Source organism: Rhineura floridana, chromosome 21 (genome assembly GCF_030035675.1).
Source record: "Rhineura floridana isolate rRhiFlo1 chromosome 21, rRhiFlo1.hap2, whole genome shotgun sequence".
Taxonomy (NCBI): domain Eukaryota; kingdom Metazoa; phylum Chordata; class Lepidosauria; order Squamata; family Rhineuridae; genus Rhineura; species Rhineura floridana.
The window spans coordinates 5,445,493-5,459,639 of NC_084500.1; the positions used below are offsets into that span (position 1 = coordinate 5,445,493).

At 44.6% G+C, this 14,147-nt stretch overlaps 1 protein-coding gene across 2 annotated transcripts in view; it reads left to right on the forward strand.

The window, feature by feature from the left end:
* LOC133374177 (protein spinster homolog 3-like) overlaps positions 1–14,147 on the forward strand; it is an 88,832-nt gene that overhangs the window by 45,663 nt on the left and 29,022 nt on the right. The window contains exons 1-2 of one of the 2 annotated variants that reach the window (XM_061604760.1): positions 6,764–6,950; positions 13,164–13,229. In XM_061604760.1, the coding sequence (XP_061460744.1) occupies positions 6,764–6,950; positions 13,164–13,229 (253 nt within the window). Of the gene's footprint in view, positions 1–6,763; positions 6,951–13,163; positions 13,230–14,147 lie in introns of those variants that run through there. The other variant, XM_061604759.1, reaches the window with a different exon arrangement.

Consider the following 14,147-nt stretch of genomic DNA (forward strand, 5'->3'; position numbering starts at 1 on the left):
AATTCTCTCTTTTCCCTGAGTTCAATGAGAATTTATGTCCCGTTATGGGTAACTGGACATGTCTACTCTTAAGTAAGCTCCACTGAGTTCCGTGCAAGTTACTCCCTGGAAGGGATGGAAGGATCTGTTGATTTCAGTTCTCCCCATTTCTCGTATGCTATTTTCACTCATATATTCATTTTATGCACACTTTCCTCTACTATATGCATTTGGAGAGCTGCATTCCAAAATTTGGAGAAGTGTGAATTTCAAAGGGTGGCTGCTTTTCAGTTCTTGTATTGTTTCAGAAAGCACGAGTTTGATAGATTCGGCTTTAAATGTGAACTGAATTGAATTTTTCCCCACCACTAGTCCTGGATAAGAGTCTATAGGATTGCAGCGTGAAAGACTTACATTAATATTTTAAAATTTATATGTTTTTATAGACCCTTTCCCATTAATATTAGAATTTGGAGTTATCCAGTGCAATTGATGAGCAGTAGATTGTGGAAGAGGCACCAGAGATCACATCGCAAACATACATTGGGTAATGGAACGGACCAAGGAATTTCAGAAGAAAATCACCCTGTTCTTTATAGATTACAGCAAAGCCTTTGACTGTGTACATCATGAAAAGCTATGGAATGCTTTAAAAGAAATGGGGGTGCCGCAGCATCTGATTGTCCTGATGCGTAACCTATACTCTGCACAAGAGGCTACTGTAAGGACAGAATATGGAGAAACCGATTGGTTCCCAATAGAAAAGGATGTGAGACGGGGTGTATTATATCACCCTATTTGTTTAATCTATATGCAGAACATATCATACGGAAAGCAGGACTGGACCAAGATGAAGGAGGTGTGATGAAGGAGATGAAGGAGGAGGGAGAAATATCAATAATTTAAGATATGCAGACAATACCATACTACTAGCAGAAACCAGTAATGATTTGAAACAAATGCTGATGAAAGTTAGAGGAAAGCACAAAAGCAGGACTACAGCTGAACATCAAGAAGGCTAAAATAATAACAGAAGATTTATGAAACTTTAAAGTTGACAATGAGGACACTGAACTTGTCAAGGATTATCAATACCTTGGCACAATCATTAACCAAAATGGAGAAGAAATCAGAAGAAGTCAAGAAATCAGAAGGCGGCTAGGACTGGGGAGGGCCGCTATGAGAGAACTAGAAAAGGTCCTCAAATGCAAAGATGTATCACTGAACACTAAAGTCAGGATCATTCAGACCATGGTATTCCCGATCTCTATCTATGGATGTGAAAGTTGGACAGTAAAAACAGTGGATAAGAGAAAAATCAACTCATTTGAAATGTGGTGTTGGAGGAGAGTGTGATGTTCCTATATATTAGTGTATATATGGTAAGTGCTGGCTGTTTAGAGTATACATGGTAAGTAGTGAAAGAGGAGGGGGAGTGAATGGGCAATAGAATGCTTGATGATTGGCTGAATGTTTAAAATGGCTGACAGTATAAATGAAAGGATGACAGGTAAATCTGGGTGAATGTGAGGTGGTAAATTGTGGAATCTGGGGGGAGAAGAGAAAGAGTGGATTGCTTGGTGGGGTTTGAGAGAGTTGTTTGCCAGGAGAGAGTGAAAAAGGAGGGAGGTGGAGTTCGGATTAGTATTGAGTAAAACCATATGCTTATGTGCCTTGAGAAGAAATATTGTTAATCTTGTTAGCTTTGTTATCTGTAATAAATACTTAATTTGGTTTACCAAAGGTCTGATCCTTGGCTGGGGTTTCACAGACCAGAAGGGAGGGTAAGGTAATGACCAAGGCTGAAGGGGAACTGTAACAAATGGTGGCAGCGGTGAAGAGAATAACAATACCAGTATTCAGAGTCTCTGGGAATACTAGTATTGGGACGTTACTGGTGGTTGCCTAGCAGGGGGATCTGTTGAGATCTGTGTTAGAGCGGATAGGTAAACCATAAGAGAGTGCGGTCCGGACTGGTGGAGTCCCTGGTGGTGCCTAGAGACAAGCAGTAACCACGAGCAGGTAGGAACCTGACAGGGAGAGCCAGGGAAGGACGCATCACAGAGAGCTTTGCGCATACCATGGACTGTGAAAAAGACAAATAATTGGGTGTTAGAACAAATTAAACCAGAACTGTCACTAGAAGATGAAACTGAGGTTACCATACTTTGGACACATAATGAGAAGACAGGATTCACTAGAGAAGACAAGAATGCTGGGAAAAAGAAGAGAGTAGAAAAAGAGGAAGGGCAAACAAGAGATGGACTTATTCCATAAAGGAAGCCACAGACCTGAACTTACAAGATCTGAATAGGATGGTTCATGACAGATGCTCTTGGAGGTCACTGATCCATAGGGACGCCAGAAGTCATAATCGACTTGAAGGTACATAACAACAACAAAGTTGACTATAAGTTGACTGTCACTAGAAGCTAAAATGATGAAACTGAGGTTATCATAGTTTGGACACATCGTGAGAAGACATGATTCACTAGAAAAGACAATCATGCTGGGAAAAACAGAAGGGAGTAGAAAAAGAGGAAGACCAAACAAGAGATGGATTGATTCCATAAAGGAAGCCACAGACGTGGAAGTCTCTGATTCATAGGGTTGCTATAAGTCGTAATCAACTTGAAGGCACATAACAATGATTGCGGACAGGCTGAAATAGGAACTTCTTCAGACTCCCTATAATTAACCTGAGGAACTCTCTCACCGTTAACTGACAGAACTCCACAGGATGTGGTGAAGACCACAGACTGCGATGGCCTGAAACAGAGATTAGACAAACTTCATGAAGGAGGAAGAGAGAGAGAGAGTCTATCAGAGACAGGGGCTGCTTGTTGTCCATGTTGGCTACTAGCCATTATTGCTTCTCCATGTTTGGAGCTAGGCTACATTCACACCAGACATTTTATTCCACTATTATCCCACTTTAAATAGTCATGGCTTTCCCCAAAGAATCCTGGGAAGTGTAGTTTGTGAAGGGTGCTGTGAGGAGACTCCTGTTCCCCTCACAGAGCTACAGTTTCCAGAGTGAGTTCCCTCCTCCTGGGGAGCTCTGTGAATTGTAACTCTGCGAGGGGGAATAGAGGCATCCTGACAACTCTCAGCACCCTTCACAAACTGAACTTCCCAGGATTCTTTGGGGGAAGCCTTGACTGTTTAAAGTGGAATAATAGTGGAATAAATGTATAATATGAACGTGGTCCCAGTATGCCTGCTGAATACCAGTTTCTGGAGACATAACTGGAGGCAGAGACAAGGGTGTTGACTGGTTTCTCAGACATGTTCCTCGTTACTGTGGTGAAATACGATGCTAGATTAGATGGACCTTTGGGTTGATCCAGCAAGGCTGGCTTTTATAAGAGGACAGACTTTCTCCTCATATTTTGGCCTGTCAGTTGACCAAGACCTGGATTCCTTCTAGTTCACCATCTGCAGGTTATTGAGGCCCCCTTCACACCATATATTTATCCCACTATCATTCCAGTGTTGCTCATGGAAGGTGGGGAGAGGAGAGGACAGGAGACAAGTTCTGTGAAGCAAGCTTCCTGACACCAACCACCAAAGCGGTTAGCCAATGGCACTGAACAGAGGAGGATTGCTGCTGCTTCCCAAGTGAAAAGAATGCCAGACAGGAAGTTAGAGGGAAAGGTCAGCACAGAAGCGATGATATTTGTTGTGGAGTTGCTGACATTGGCTCTGCCCACACCTGATCCCGCTGGGGACCAACACAGTTTGATGGCATCAAGCAGTGACGGCTGTTGGCTTCATGTCAGTGGGGCAGTGGAATCCGCCCCAGATTTTACCTGACCTTTCAACAAGCTGTCCAATCATTCAGAACCTTGGACAGCTCCTTGACACTTCAGACTAAAACCCGGAGTGGATTCCACAGCCTTACTGACATGGAGCCACCCGCCGCCACTGCATGAACGTATTTGGAATTCCAGACTGGATGTTTTGAGTCCAGGATGCAAAACATCAGAAGACAGCATGCTGACTTATACTAAGTCACACCACTGGTGCAGCTAGCTCAGTGTTTACTCTGACTGACTGCAGCTGTCCTGTGTCTCCCTTCTCCATCACCTGATCCTTTCAACTGGAGATGATGGGAGCTGAACCTGGGACCTTCTGCATTCACACACCACAGGTTGCATACACACACCACACATTTAAAGCGCACTGAATGCACATTTCATCCTCCGAAGAATCCTTGGAACTGTCGTTTGTTAAGGGTGCTGGGAACTGCAGCTCTATGAGGAGTAAACTACAATTCCCAGGACCCTTAACAAGCGACTTTTCTCAGGATTCTTTGGGGGGAAGCCATGTGTGTGATTTTAATTTATTTATTAATTTTTATTTCTCACATTACACACAATACAAAAACTTACATTACAGAGGTTTGGAGGAGACAACATCTGAATCATTCATCCAAAGGCAGGGGAATTATAATTACATTACTGCATTTATGGTACATTGGGAAATCTAGGAGAAATTCTTCTAATTGGAAATGCACCATCAGGAGTGCCAAGTAAAATCATGGTAACTGTCCATCATGTGCCTGTCTAGTTATATAAGTTACAAAAGGCCACCATACTTCCGAAAACGCCACTCATCACCTGCAACGGTGTTTTCAATGTGCTTTAAATGTATGGTGTGTATGCAGTCAGCAGGGGCGTCCCTACTGGGGTGCGGACAGTGCGGCCCGCACCCGGGTGTCACCATGAGGGGGGTGACACCCAGAGCCACCCCGCCCCGCGCCACTGCCCGGCAAGGCTGCGCCAACTACTTGGAGGTGGACGGGCCGGCGGGCGGACAAGAGCAGGAGCGGGAGCAGCGTCGCTGGGGCAAGGGAGGCGCGCCGGCGTTCCCAAGCCTTCTGCGGCTGGGTGCCCCTCCAGCGCGCGCCCTTCCAGGGGTATAGGTGGGGCGGCTGGCCTAAAGTGAGTGCGCGCGCGCTCGCAAGCCCAGCCACCTCATCCATGCCCCCGGGAGGGCGCGCACCGGAGGTCCGCACCCCCCCCCGCACTCCGGCTAGTGACACCGCTGGCAGTCAGCGTCCTACACTCTCTGTTCCATTAAGCTCAGTATTTACTCTGACTGGCAGAGGCTTTCCCAGCCTCTCGTGGAGATGCTGAGGACTGAACTCAGGACCCTTTGCATGCAAAGCAGGTGCCCTTCCCCTAAAAATAAAGTAAGCTTCTAGTTCTCACAGTCCTGAATAAAGGACTTAGACAAAGTCAGCTCATTCGTCCAACTAGCTCAATATTGTCTGCACTGACTGACAGCAAGTCTCCAGGCTTTCAAGCAGGAATGCGTCCTAGGTATTGATGCCAGGGATTGAACCTGGGACATTTTAAATATTTGTTTGTTTGTTTATTAAATGTATATCCCGCCCTTCCTCCCAGAAGGAGCCTAGGGCAGCGAACAAAAACACTAAAAGCATTTTAGAACCTCTTAAAAACAAAAACTTTTAAAACATATTAAAACGAAACATCTTAAAAACATCTTTGCATTGTAATTCATGTACACCACTTAGAGATGACTGTAGTTAAACTGTCAAAATAAAATAAAAGAAATGCATAAATAAATCTCTCTCCCTATGGTTCATTTAGCGCAGTATTGTCTATTTTGAGTGGAGTCTTTCCTAGCTTTACTTAGAGATCCCTAAGATTGAAGCTGGGACCTTCTGCGTGCAACGTGTGTTGTCCCTGCCAGGGAAGAGCAAATCCACATTTTCACGAGTTAGCTATTTTAAAAAAAAGCTCATGAAAATTCATCGGCATTATTATGTGAATATCTCCTACTGTACCACGACTTTGTATGCAATTTTGCATTAAGCACGTCTTTTTACAAAGCAATTTTCTGTCATACAATGCAGCTTTGCATGTTATGTTGCTGGAAGCACAATAGCCGAAATCATTCCGTGTGTAGCTCAAGGGCCAATTCCGTGGCCCACCAGTAAGTCAACTAACCAAGAGGGGCCAGCTGGAGGTGTTGCATAGCAACAAGGAAAGATGGCATGATCTTTACTGAAGTAGCAGGTGCTGTGATAGGCTGTCTAGTTGAGAGGGATGCTTCTTGGGGAAGTTTAGTTGGATGACTTCCTGCTCTGTACAAGGCTTTGCCCCAAAGCCAAAAGCCCTATTTCTTTCTGCTCAAGTTGTGTGCTGTTTTGTTCAGCAAACTTCCATCAGGGTTTTCTCTCTTGTCTGCTTTATTCAAGTGCCTCTGCTAACAATGTTCACTAATATATTCATTGTTATGCACACTTTACCCTAGTTTATGCATGTTTGCATGCCTCACCTGACTGGAGTTCACTGCAAAATTTGGAGGTGTGCAAATTTTGGAGAATGGCTAAGTTTTGGAAAATGTGAATTAATTAGATTTGCCTTTACATATGAGCTAAATCCATCCCTAGTCCCAGCACGGAGGGTTACAGCCTCGCCCTGCAGTGGGCTTGCTGTCAAAGTGGAGATCGTCTTAAATTAGCACCCCAAACTCTTTCCCCCAAGTGGTTTCCTGCAGCTGTGGAGGAGAAAAGACCTGCTTTTTTTTCTTCTTCAGCCGTGCAATCTTGTTAGAGGGGGAAGCTTGAAGGTTTAGTGGCTGGGTTTTCGGGTGGCTTTCCCCCCCCACCCAGGAAATGACAGTGCACAGCAAAGTTCCTCATAATGCAGGAGTTCCAAATCGTGGCACAGCACAAAGAGGCAAGCTCCCAACGTCCCTCCCAGGTTTGCGCCCCTGCCTGTCATTTAGTTAGCAGGGTTGTCTGGGAAGCATGAATCAGATGGCAGTCCCAGGAGTGCCACCTCAGTCTCCTCTCTCTTTGAAGGCTTATGGAACCATTGAATTGAATGAACAGCCCCTGGGAGCCAGGGGCTCTCCAACCAAAAGAGCTTACCTGGCCGTTGCAGTGCTGTGCTACCTTAACCTGGTGAATTATATGGACTGGTTCATTGTACCAGGTAAGATGACCCCACAGACTTTTTGGGGAACCACTCCCAGAGGGGGTAGCCTCGTCTGTCTGATTCCTACAGGAAAATGCAGCCATGGGCCCACCTAGCTCAGTGTTGTCTACACTGACTGGCAGCAGCTCTCCAGGGTTTCAGGCAAGGGGTCTTTCCAGCCCTCCTTGGAGATGCCATTTGGGATGGAATTCCTGGGCTCCTGCTGGGAGGAAGGGTGCGTGTCCTGCCCAGAGTGCGAGTCACGAAACGGAGGCGAGACTGGAATTAATCCATTTTATTAGAGTAACATCACAGGCAATGTGTTTCATAGACTTAGCAATGATAACTCACTAGAGTCCCTAACTAAGCTACCTAGGCGTACTCTACAGTGTGTGAAGAAAGTTGACTCAGCAACCAGGTCAGGGGAGCACCACCTTAAGTAGGGAAGGTCTTCGCCGGCAATCTCTGACTCCTTCGAAGTCCCACTTTCTTGCGGCGTCTCGTATGGGGTGAAGGGGGGGCGAGCCTCCGCCAGCTCATCTAACAGTACAGGCTCGATAGGTGCCTCAGGAGAGGCGGGAAAGCGTTTGAAGTGCCAGGCGGGGTGGAGCGCCCGCCCGGTCGTCCCCCAACAGCTCTGTTGGGGCATTTGTAGGTGGAGTGAGGTCTGCTTTGGTGGGAGAGCTGTCTGTGGGAACTGGCAGGCTGTCAACTGCTCCTCCTCCCTCATTGTCCTCAAAAGCCTCATCTACCTCTGATTCCTCCCCCTGCTCTATCTGAGGAGGCTGGGGCTCGGCCGACTCCCCTCCCTGATCCCCCTGGGAGAGCTGGGGCTCAACGACAGGATATAAGTCAAATAATAAATCAATCAATAAAACGTGGGACCTTCTGCATGCAAGGCAGATGCTCTGCCGCTGACCTGGGGCCCTTCTCCATAAACAGCCTTGTTTTTTGTATCACAGTTCTTCCACCAAGCAATGTTTAAAAAAAATGCTTGTATTAGGGGAAAGCGTGCATATAAATGTAGCAATCTGCCATTTTAAAAAAAAAATCCTTGCTGAAAATTCTTCAGTGCTTTACTGCAAACTTATCCTAATAAACACATTTTTGTATGCAGTTTTGACTAATGTACTAATTTTTTTTGCCAACAAAATGTTTATCCTAACATAAGTCATTTTTGTATGCTATTTTCACCAGTATATTCCTTTTAATGCACATTCGCCCGTAATATATGCATTTTTGTAACCATTGTTCGGTTGCAGAACTGCATTGCAAAATTCGGAGAACTGCAATCTTTGATGGAGGGCTGTCCTTCAGTTCTCACATCGCTTTGGAAAATGAGAATTTGATAGCGTCAGTTTTAAATGTGAACTGGATCCAATTTCTCCCCCATTCCCTAGCTGCGCACACAATAGTTGAGTTGTAGAAATCAGCACAAGTGTACACTCTTAGATATGTGTAGAGTCAACGCGGATCTGCAAACAAGCCTGTAGTTGACAGCCCTTCAGGGATTTGAAGAGTGTTTCTCTTCTTCAGGTTCAATATACCCAGTTCAATATACCTGGGTAGAGCAACAGGTATGACTCTTACCCTTGCACAGTGAAAGCTTTATACCATGTGGTCTGGCTTCATTGATTATGTAGCAAAATTGGGAGATTTGGACAGAATGGGCTGTATCGAACCTTAGTCATACTCTGACCAGGTGTAGTCATTTGGAGTCGCAGGGGGAGCGCAGACCCTTTACTTTTTTGAGAGCAGGGTCCCAGCAGGGTCCCTATATGAGCCAATCAGTGTGAAAGGGGAGTGTGCTAGCCACTGAGAAGAATCTTCATTTTCTTCTTTTTCCTGGACCTAAAAAAGACACACCTTCATGTTGCATTCATCACTTTTTAAAAAATGAAATGGACTGCCTTCAAGTCGATTCTGACTTATGGGCAACCCTACGAATAGGGTTTTCATGGTAAGCGTTATTCAGAGGGGGTTTCCCATTGTCTCCCTCTGAGGCTGAGAGGCAGTGACTGGCCCAAGGTCACCCAATGAGCTTCGTGGCTGTGTGAGGATTCGAACCCTGGTCTCCCAGGTCGCAGTCCAACACCTTAACCACTACATCACTTAAAAGATCCCTAAACAAAGCAAGAGACCAAAAGCTCATTTTATTATATAATCTTAGAAGGGGGCGTGGCTGTGAGGGGTTGTGACATGACTATCATGAAAGGATCCTGCCCTGTTGAATCTGCCACGACACTACTGAATCTATGAGTAGGCCCACTGAAATTAATGGACATGACTAATGGAGGTCTATTAGTTTCAGTGGGTCTACTTTGAGTAGAACCCAATACCAGCATGGTATGCATTTACATGTTACCAACAAGTTAGCCACTTTTTCTTTTCAGAGTCTGGAGGATACAGTTCATGGACACAATGAGTCATGATTTCTTAGATATTTCTGTGAAGCAACAGGCAGATAACTTCTCTTTTTAATTATTTTTATTTAATATTCATTATGATGGTAAATGAATGTACGATGAAAATGTAATAGTACTATGGAAAAAATGGTCTTAATTTGTAATGATATATGTGTGAGGCAAGATCCTTGCTTCTTTGCAAGCAAGCCAAAAGTGGTCAAGCCAAAAGCAAGCCAAAATTGGTCTTGTGAAGGAGCGCTGCTCTGATCTAGTAGCTCAGGTCAGGCAAAGCTTTGCCTAACCTCAGCTGCTAGATCAGAGCAGCACTCCATCACAAGGCCTCTGCTCCTCCTCAAGCAGAGATCAGCTGCAACCCAGGCCAAGGGGATGGATTCTTTCATGCCATATGTGCAACCTTTTCTGGACTTGTCTCAAGCCATAGCAAAGGACATCTGTAGTGACTAGAGCAGCCTTTCCCAACCAGTGTGTCTCCAGATGTTGTTGGACCACAATTCCCATCTTTCCTGACCATTGGCAATGCTTGCTGAGGCTGATGGGAGTTGTAGTCCAACAGCATCTGGAGGCACACTGGTTGGGAAAGGCTGGACTAGAGTGTTAGACATGGACTAGAGGCCTGGGTTCAAATCTCCAGTCAGCCATGGAGTTCCCTGGGTGATCTTAGGCCAGCTTAACCTGACTCAAAGGGTGATTGTGAGAATAAAATGCAAGATGGGTGGCCATGTTTGCACTCCTGAGCAACTTGGAGAAAGTGTTTGATAGCCAATAACCTTGGAAGAATCACAGAATCATTGAATAATAGATTTGACTTCAACTACCCGGACATAGACTGGCTGCATATGTGTTCCAGTCATGACAAAGAAGCAAAGTTTCTAGATATTCTAAATGACTATTCCCTAGACCAGTTGGTCATGGAACCGACCAGAGGGACGGCAACCCTGGACTTAATCCTCAGTGGGGACCGGGACCTGGTGCGAGATGTAAGTGTTGTTGAACCGATTGGGAGCAGTGACCACAGTGCTATTAAATTAAACATACATGTAACTGGCCAATTGCCAAGAAAATCCAACACGGTCACATTTGACTTCAAAAGAGGAAACTTCACAAAAATGAGGGGATTGGTAAAAAGAAAGCTGAAAAACAAAGTCCAGAGGGTCACATCACTCGAAAATGCTTGGAAGTTGTTTAAAAACACTATATTAGAAGCTCAACTGGAGTGCATACCGCAGATCAGAAAAGGTACCGCCAGGGCCAAGAAGATGCCAGCATGGTTAACGAGCAAAGTCAAGGAAGCTCTTAGAGGCAAAAAGTCTTCCTTCAGAAAATGGAAGTCTTGTCCAAATGAAGAAAATAAAAAAGAACACAAACTCTGGCAAAAGAAATGCAAGAAGACAATAAGGGATGCTAAAAAAGAATTTGAGGAGCACATTGCTAAGAACATAAAAACCAACAACAAAAAATTCTATAAATACATTCAAAGCAGGAGACCATCTAGGGAGACAATTGGACCCTTGGATGATAAGGGAGTCAAAGGTGTCCTAAAGAACGATAAGGAGATTGCAGAGAAGCTAAATGAATTCTTTGCATCTGTCTTCACAGTGGAAGATATAGGGCAGATCCCTGAACCTGAACTAACATTTGCAGGAAGGGATTCTGAGGAACTAAGACAAATAGTGGTAACGAGAGAGGAAGTTCTAAGCTTAATGGACAATATAAAAACTGACAAATCACCGGGCCCGGATGGCATGCACCCGGGAGTTCTCAAAGAACTCAAAGGTGAAATTGCTGATCTGCTAACTAAAATATGTAACTTGTCCCTCGGTTCCTCCTCCGTGCCTGAGGACTGGAAAGTGGCAAATGTAACGCCAATCTTCAAAAAGGGATCCAGAGGGGATCCCGGAAATTACAGGCCAGTTAGCTTAACTTCTGTCCCTGGAAAACTGGTAGAAAGTATTATTAAAGCTAGATTAACTAAGCACATAGAAGAACAAGCCTTGCTGAAGCAGAGCCAGCATGGCTTCTGCAAGGGAAAGTCCTGTCTCAGTAACCTATTAGAATTCTTTGAGCGTGTCAACAAGCATATAGATAAAGGTGATCCAGTGGACATAGTGTACTTAGACTTTCAAAAAGCGTTTGACAAGGTACCTCACCAAAGGCTTCTGAGGAAGCTTAGCAGTCATGGAATAAGAGGAGAGGTCCTCTTGTGGATAAGGAATTGGTTAAGAAGCAGAAAGCAGAGAGTAGGAATAAACGGACAGTTCTCCCAATGGAGGGCTGTAGAAAGTGGAGTCCCTCAAGGATCGGTATTGGGACCTGTACTTTTCAACTTGTTCATTAATGACCTAGAATTAGGAGTGAGCAGTGAAGTGGCCAAGTTTGCTGACGACACTAAATTGTTCAGGGTTGTTAAAACAAAAAGGGATTGCGAAGAGCTCCAAAAAGACCTCTCCAAACTGAGTGAATGGGCGGAAAAATGGCAAATGCAATTCAATATAAACAAGTGTAAAATTATGCATATTGGAGCAAAAAATCTGAATTTCACATATACGCTCATGGGGTCTGAACTGGCGGTGACCGACCAGGAGAGAGACCTCGGGGTTGTAGTGGACAGTACGATGAAAATGTCGACCCAGTGTGCGGCAGCTGTGAAAAAGGCAAATTCCATGCTAGCAATAATTAGGAAAGGTATTGAAAATAAAACAGCCGATATCATAATGCCGTTGTATAAATCTATGGTGCGGCCGCATTTGGAATACTGTGTACAGTTCTGGTCGCCTCATCTCAGAAAGGATATTCTAGAGTTGGAAAAGGTTCAGAAGAGGGCAACCAGAATGATCAAGGGGATGGAGCGACTCCCTTACGAGGAAAGGTTGCAGCATTTGGGGCTTTTTAGTTTAGAGAAAAGGCGGGTCAGAGGAGACATGATAGAAGTGTATAAAATTATGCATGGCATTGAGAAAGTGGATAGAGAAAAGTTCTTCTCCCTCTCTCATAATACTAGAACTCGTGGACATTCAAAGAAGCTGAATGTTGGAAGATTCAGGACAGACAAAAGGAAGTACTTCTTTACTCAGCGCATAGTTAAACTATGGAATTTGCTCCCACAAGATGCAGTAATGGCCACCAGCTTGGATGGCTTTAAAAGAAGATTAGACAAATTCATGGAGGACAGGGCTATCAATGGCTACTAGCCATGATGGCTGTGCTGTGCCACCCTAGTCAGAGGCAGCATGCTTCTGAAAACCAGTTGCCGGAAGCCTCAGGAGGGAAGAGTGTTCTTGCACTCGGGTCCTACTTGCGGGCTTCCCCCAGGCACCTGGTTGGCCACTGTGAGAACAGGATGCTGGACTAGATGGGCCACTGGCCTGATCCAGCAGGCTCTTCTTATGTTCTTATGTTCTTATGGAAAGGGTCTGTAAGGCCTTCTAGTCCAACCCCCTTCTCAATGCAGGAATCCAGCTTAACGCATCCCCTATAAGTGGCTGTCCAGCTGCCTCTTGAATGCCTTCCGTGTTGGAGAGCCCACCACCTCCGTAGGTCATTGGTTCCATTGTCGTACCATTCTAGAAGTTAGGAAGTTTTTCCTGATGTTGAAGTCAAAATCTGGCTTCCTGTAACTTGAGCCCATTATTCCGTATCCTGCACTCTGGGATGATCGAGAAGAGATCCTGGCCCTCCTCTGTGTGACAACCTTTCAAGGACTTGAAGAGGGCTATCATATCTCCTCTGAGTCTTCTTTTGTCAGAAATAAGAAATGAACTCTGTCCTGACACTCTGTGGTGGTGATGATTTTTTCATTTTGTTACAGGGGTGCTTATAGACATACAGAAATACTTCACTTTGAGAGACAGCAGCGCAGGCTTGTTACACACAGGTAAAACGATTTTCCCTTGTGGGTTTGACCTATTCTTTTTCATCTTCTCGGTCTGAGCCAATAAAAGACATTCCAAAAGCACACTTTGTATCATAGAGTCCCCTTAAATATTAGACAGGCGCCATCTCTATTATCTGTTTGGTGCCTATTGAAGACCTTCCTCTTTCAGCAAGCCTTTTAAGTTGAGACCTTATCCCAGTCTACGTCTGTGTTGGAATTGCTTTTTAATGTTTTTAAACCTTTTTTTTTAAGTTTTAAACTTTTTTTAAAACAGGCATGTTTTGAAAACTTAAAAAAATTTTTTAAAGATGTTTTGGTGTATTTTGAAGTCTGTTTTTATGAAGTTTTAAAGTGTTTTTAGTGCTTTTGTTTGCCACCCTGGGCTCCTGCTGGGAGGAAGGGCGGTATATAAATCAAATAATAAATAAATAAACAACAGAACTGGGAGAAAATCCAATGCAGGCATTTGAAAATAGATGGACAGTGTGAGGCAGTATTGTGCAGAGGTTAGAGTGTTGGACTAAGGCCAGGGAGACCCAGGTTCAAATCCCCATGCAGTCATGAAGCTCACAGGGGTTACTTTGAGCCAGTCATTATCTCTCACCTAACCTACCTCAAGAGGCTGTTGTGAGGATAAGCACAGGGCAAAAGTGGGACATGAATGGAATACATGACAAAATAAATACTCAAGAAATACTAGTTCTACTACTAGCTGAAATACTAGGATGCGATTTGATAAAAACGGAGCATGAAGAAGCTAGCGTGTGATCAAACTCGTTTACTAGATTGTATACAGCTCTGCATGACAAGATGTTACCAGCTGCTACAGGAATAGGATAAATTCTGTGCGCAATGCCAATATGGAAGTCGATTGGAAGTCTTTTATCTGCTGCAGCCTTCATCCGCCTTCACAGCCGT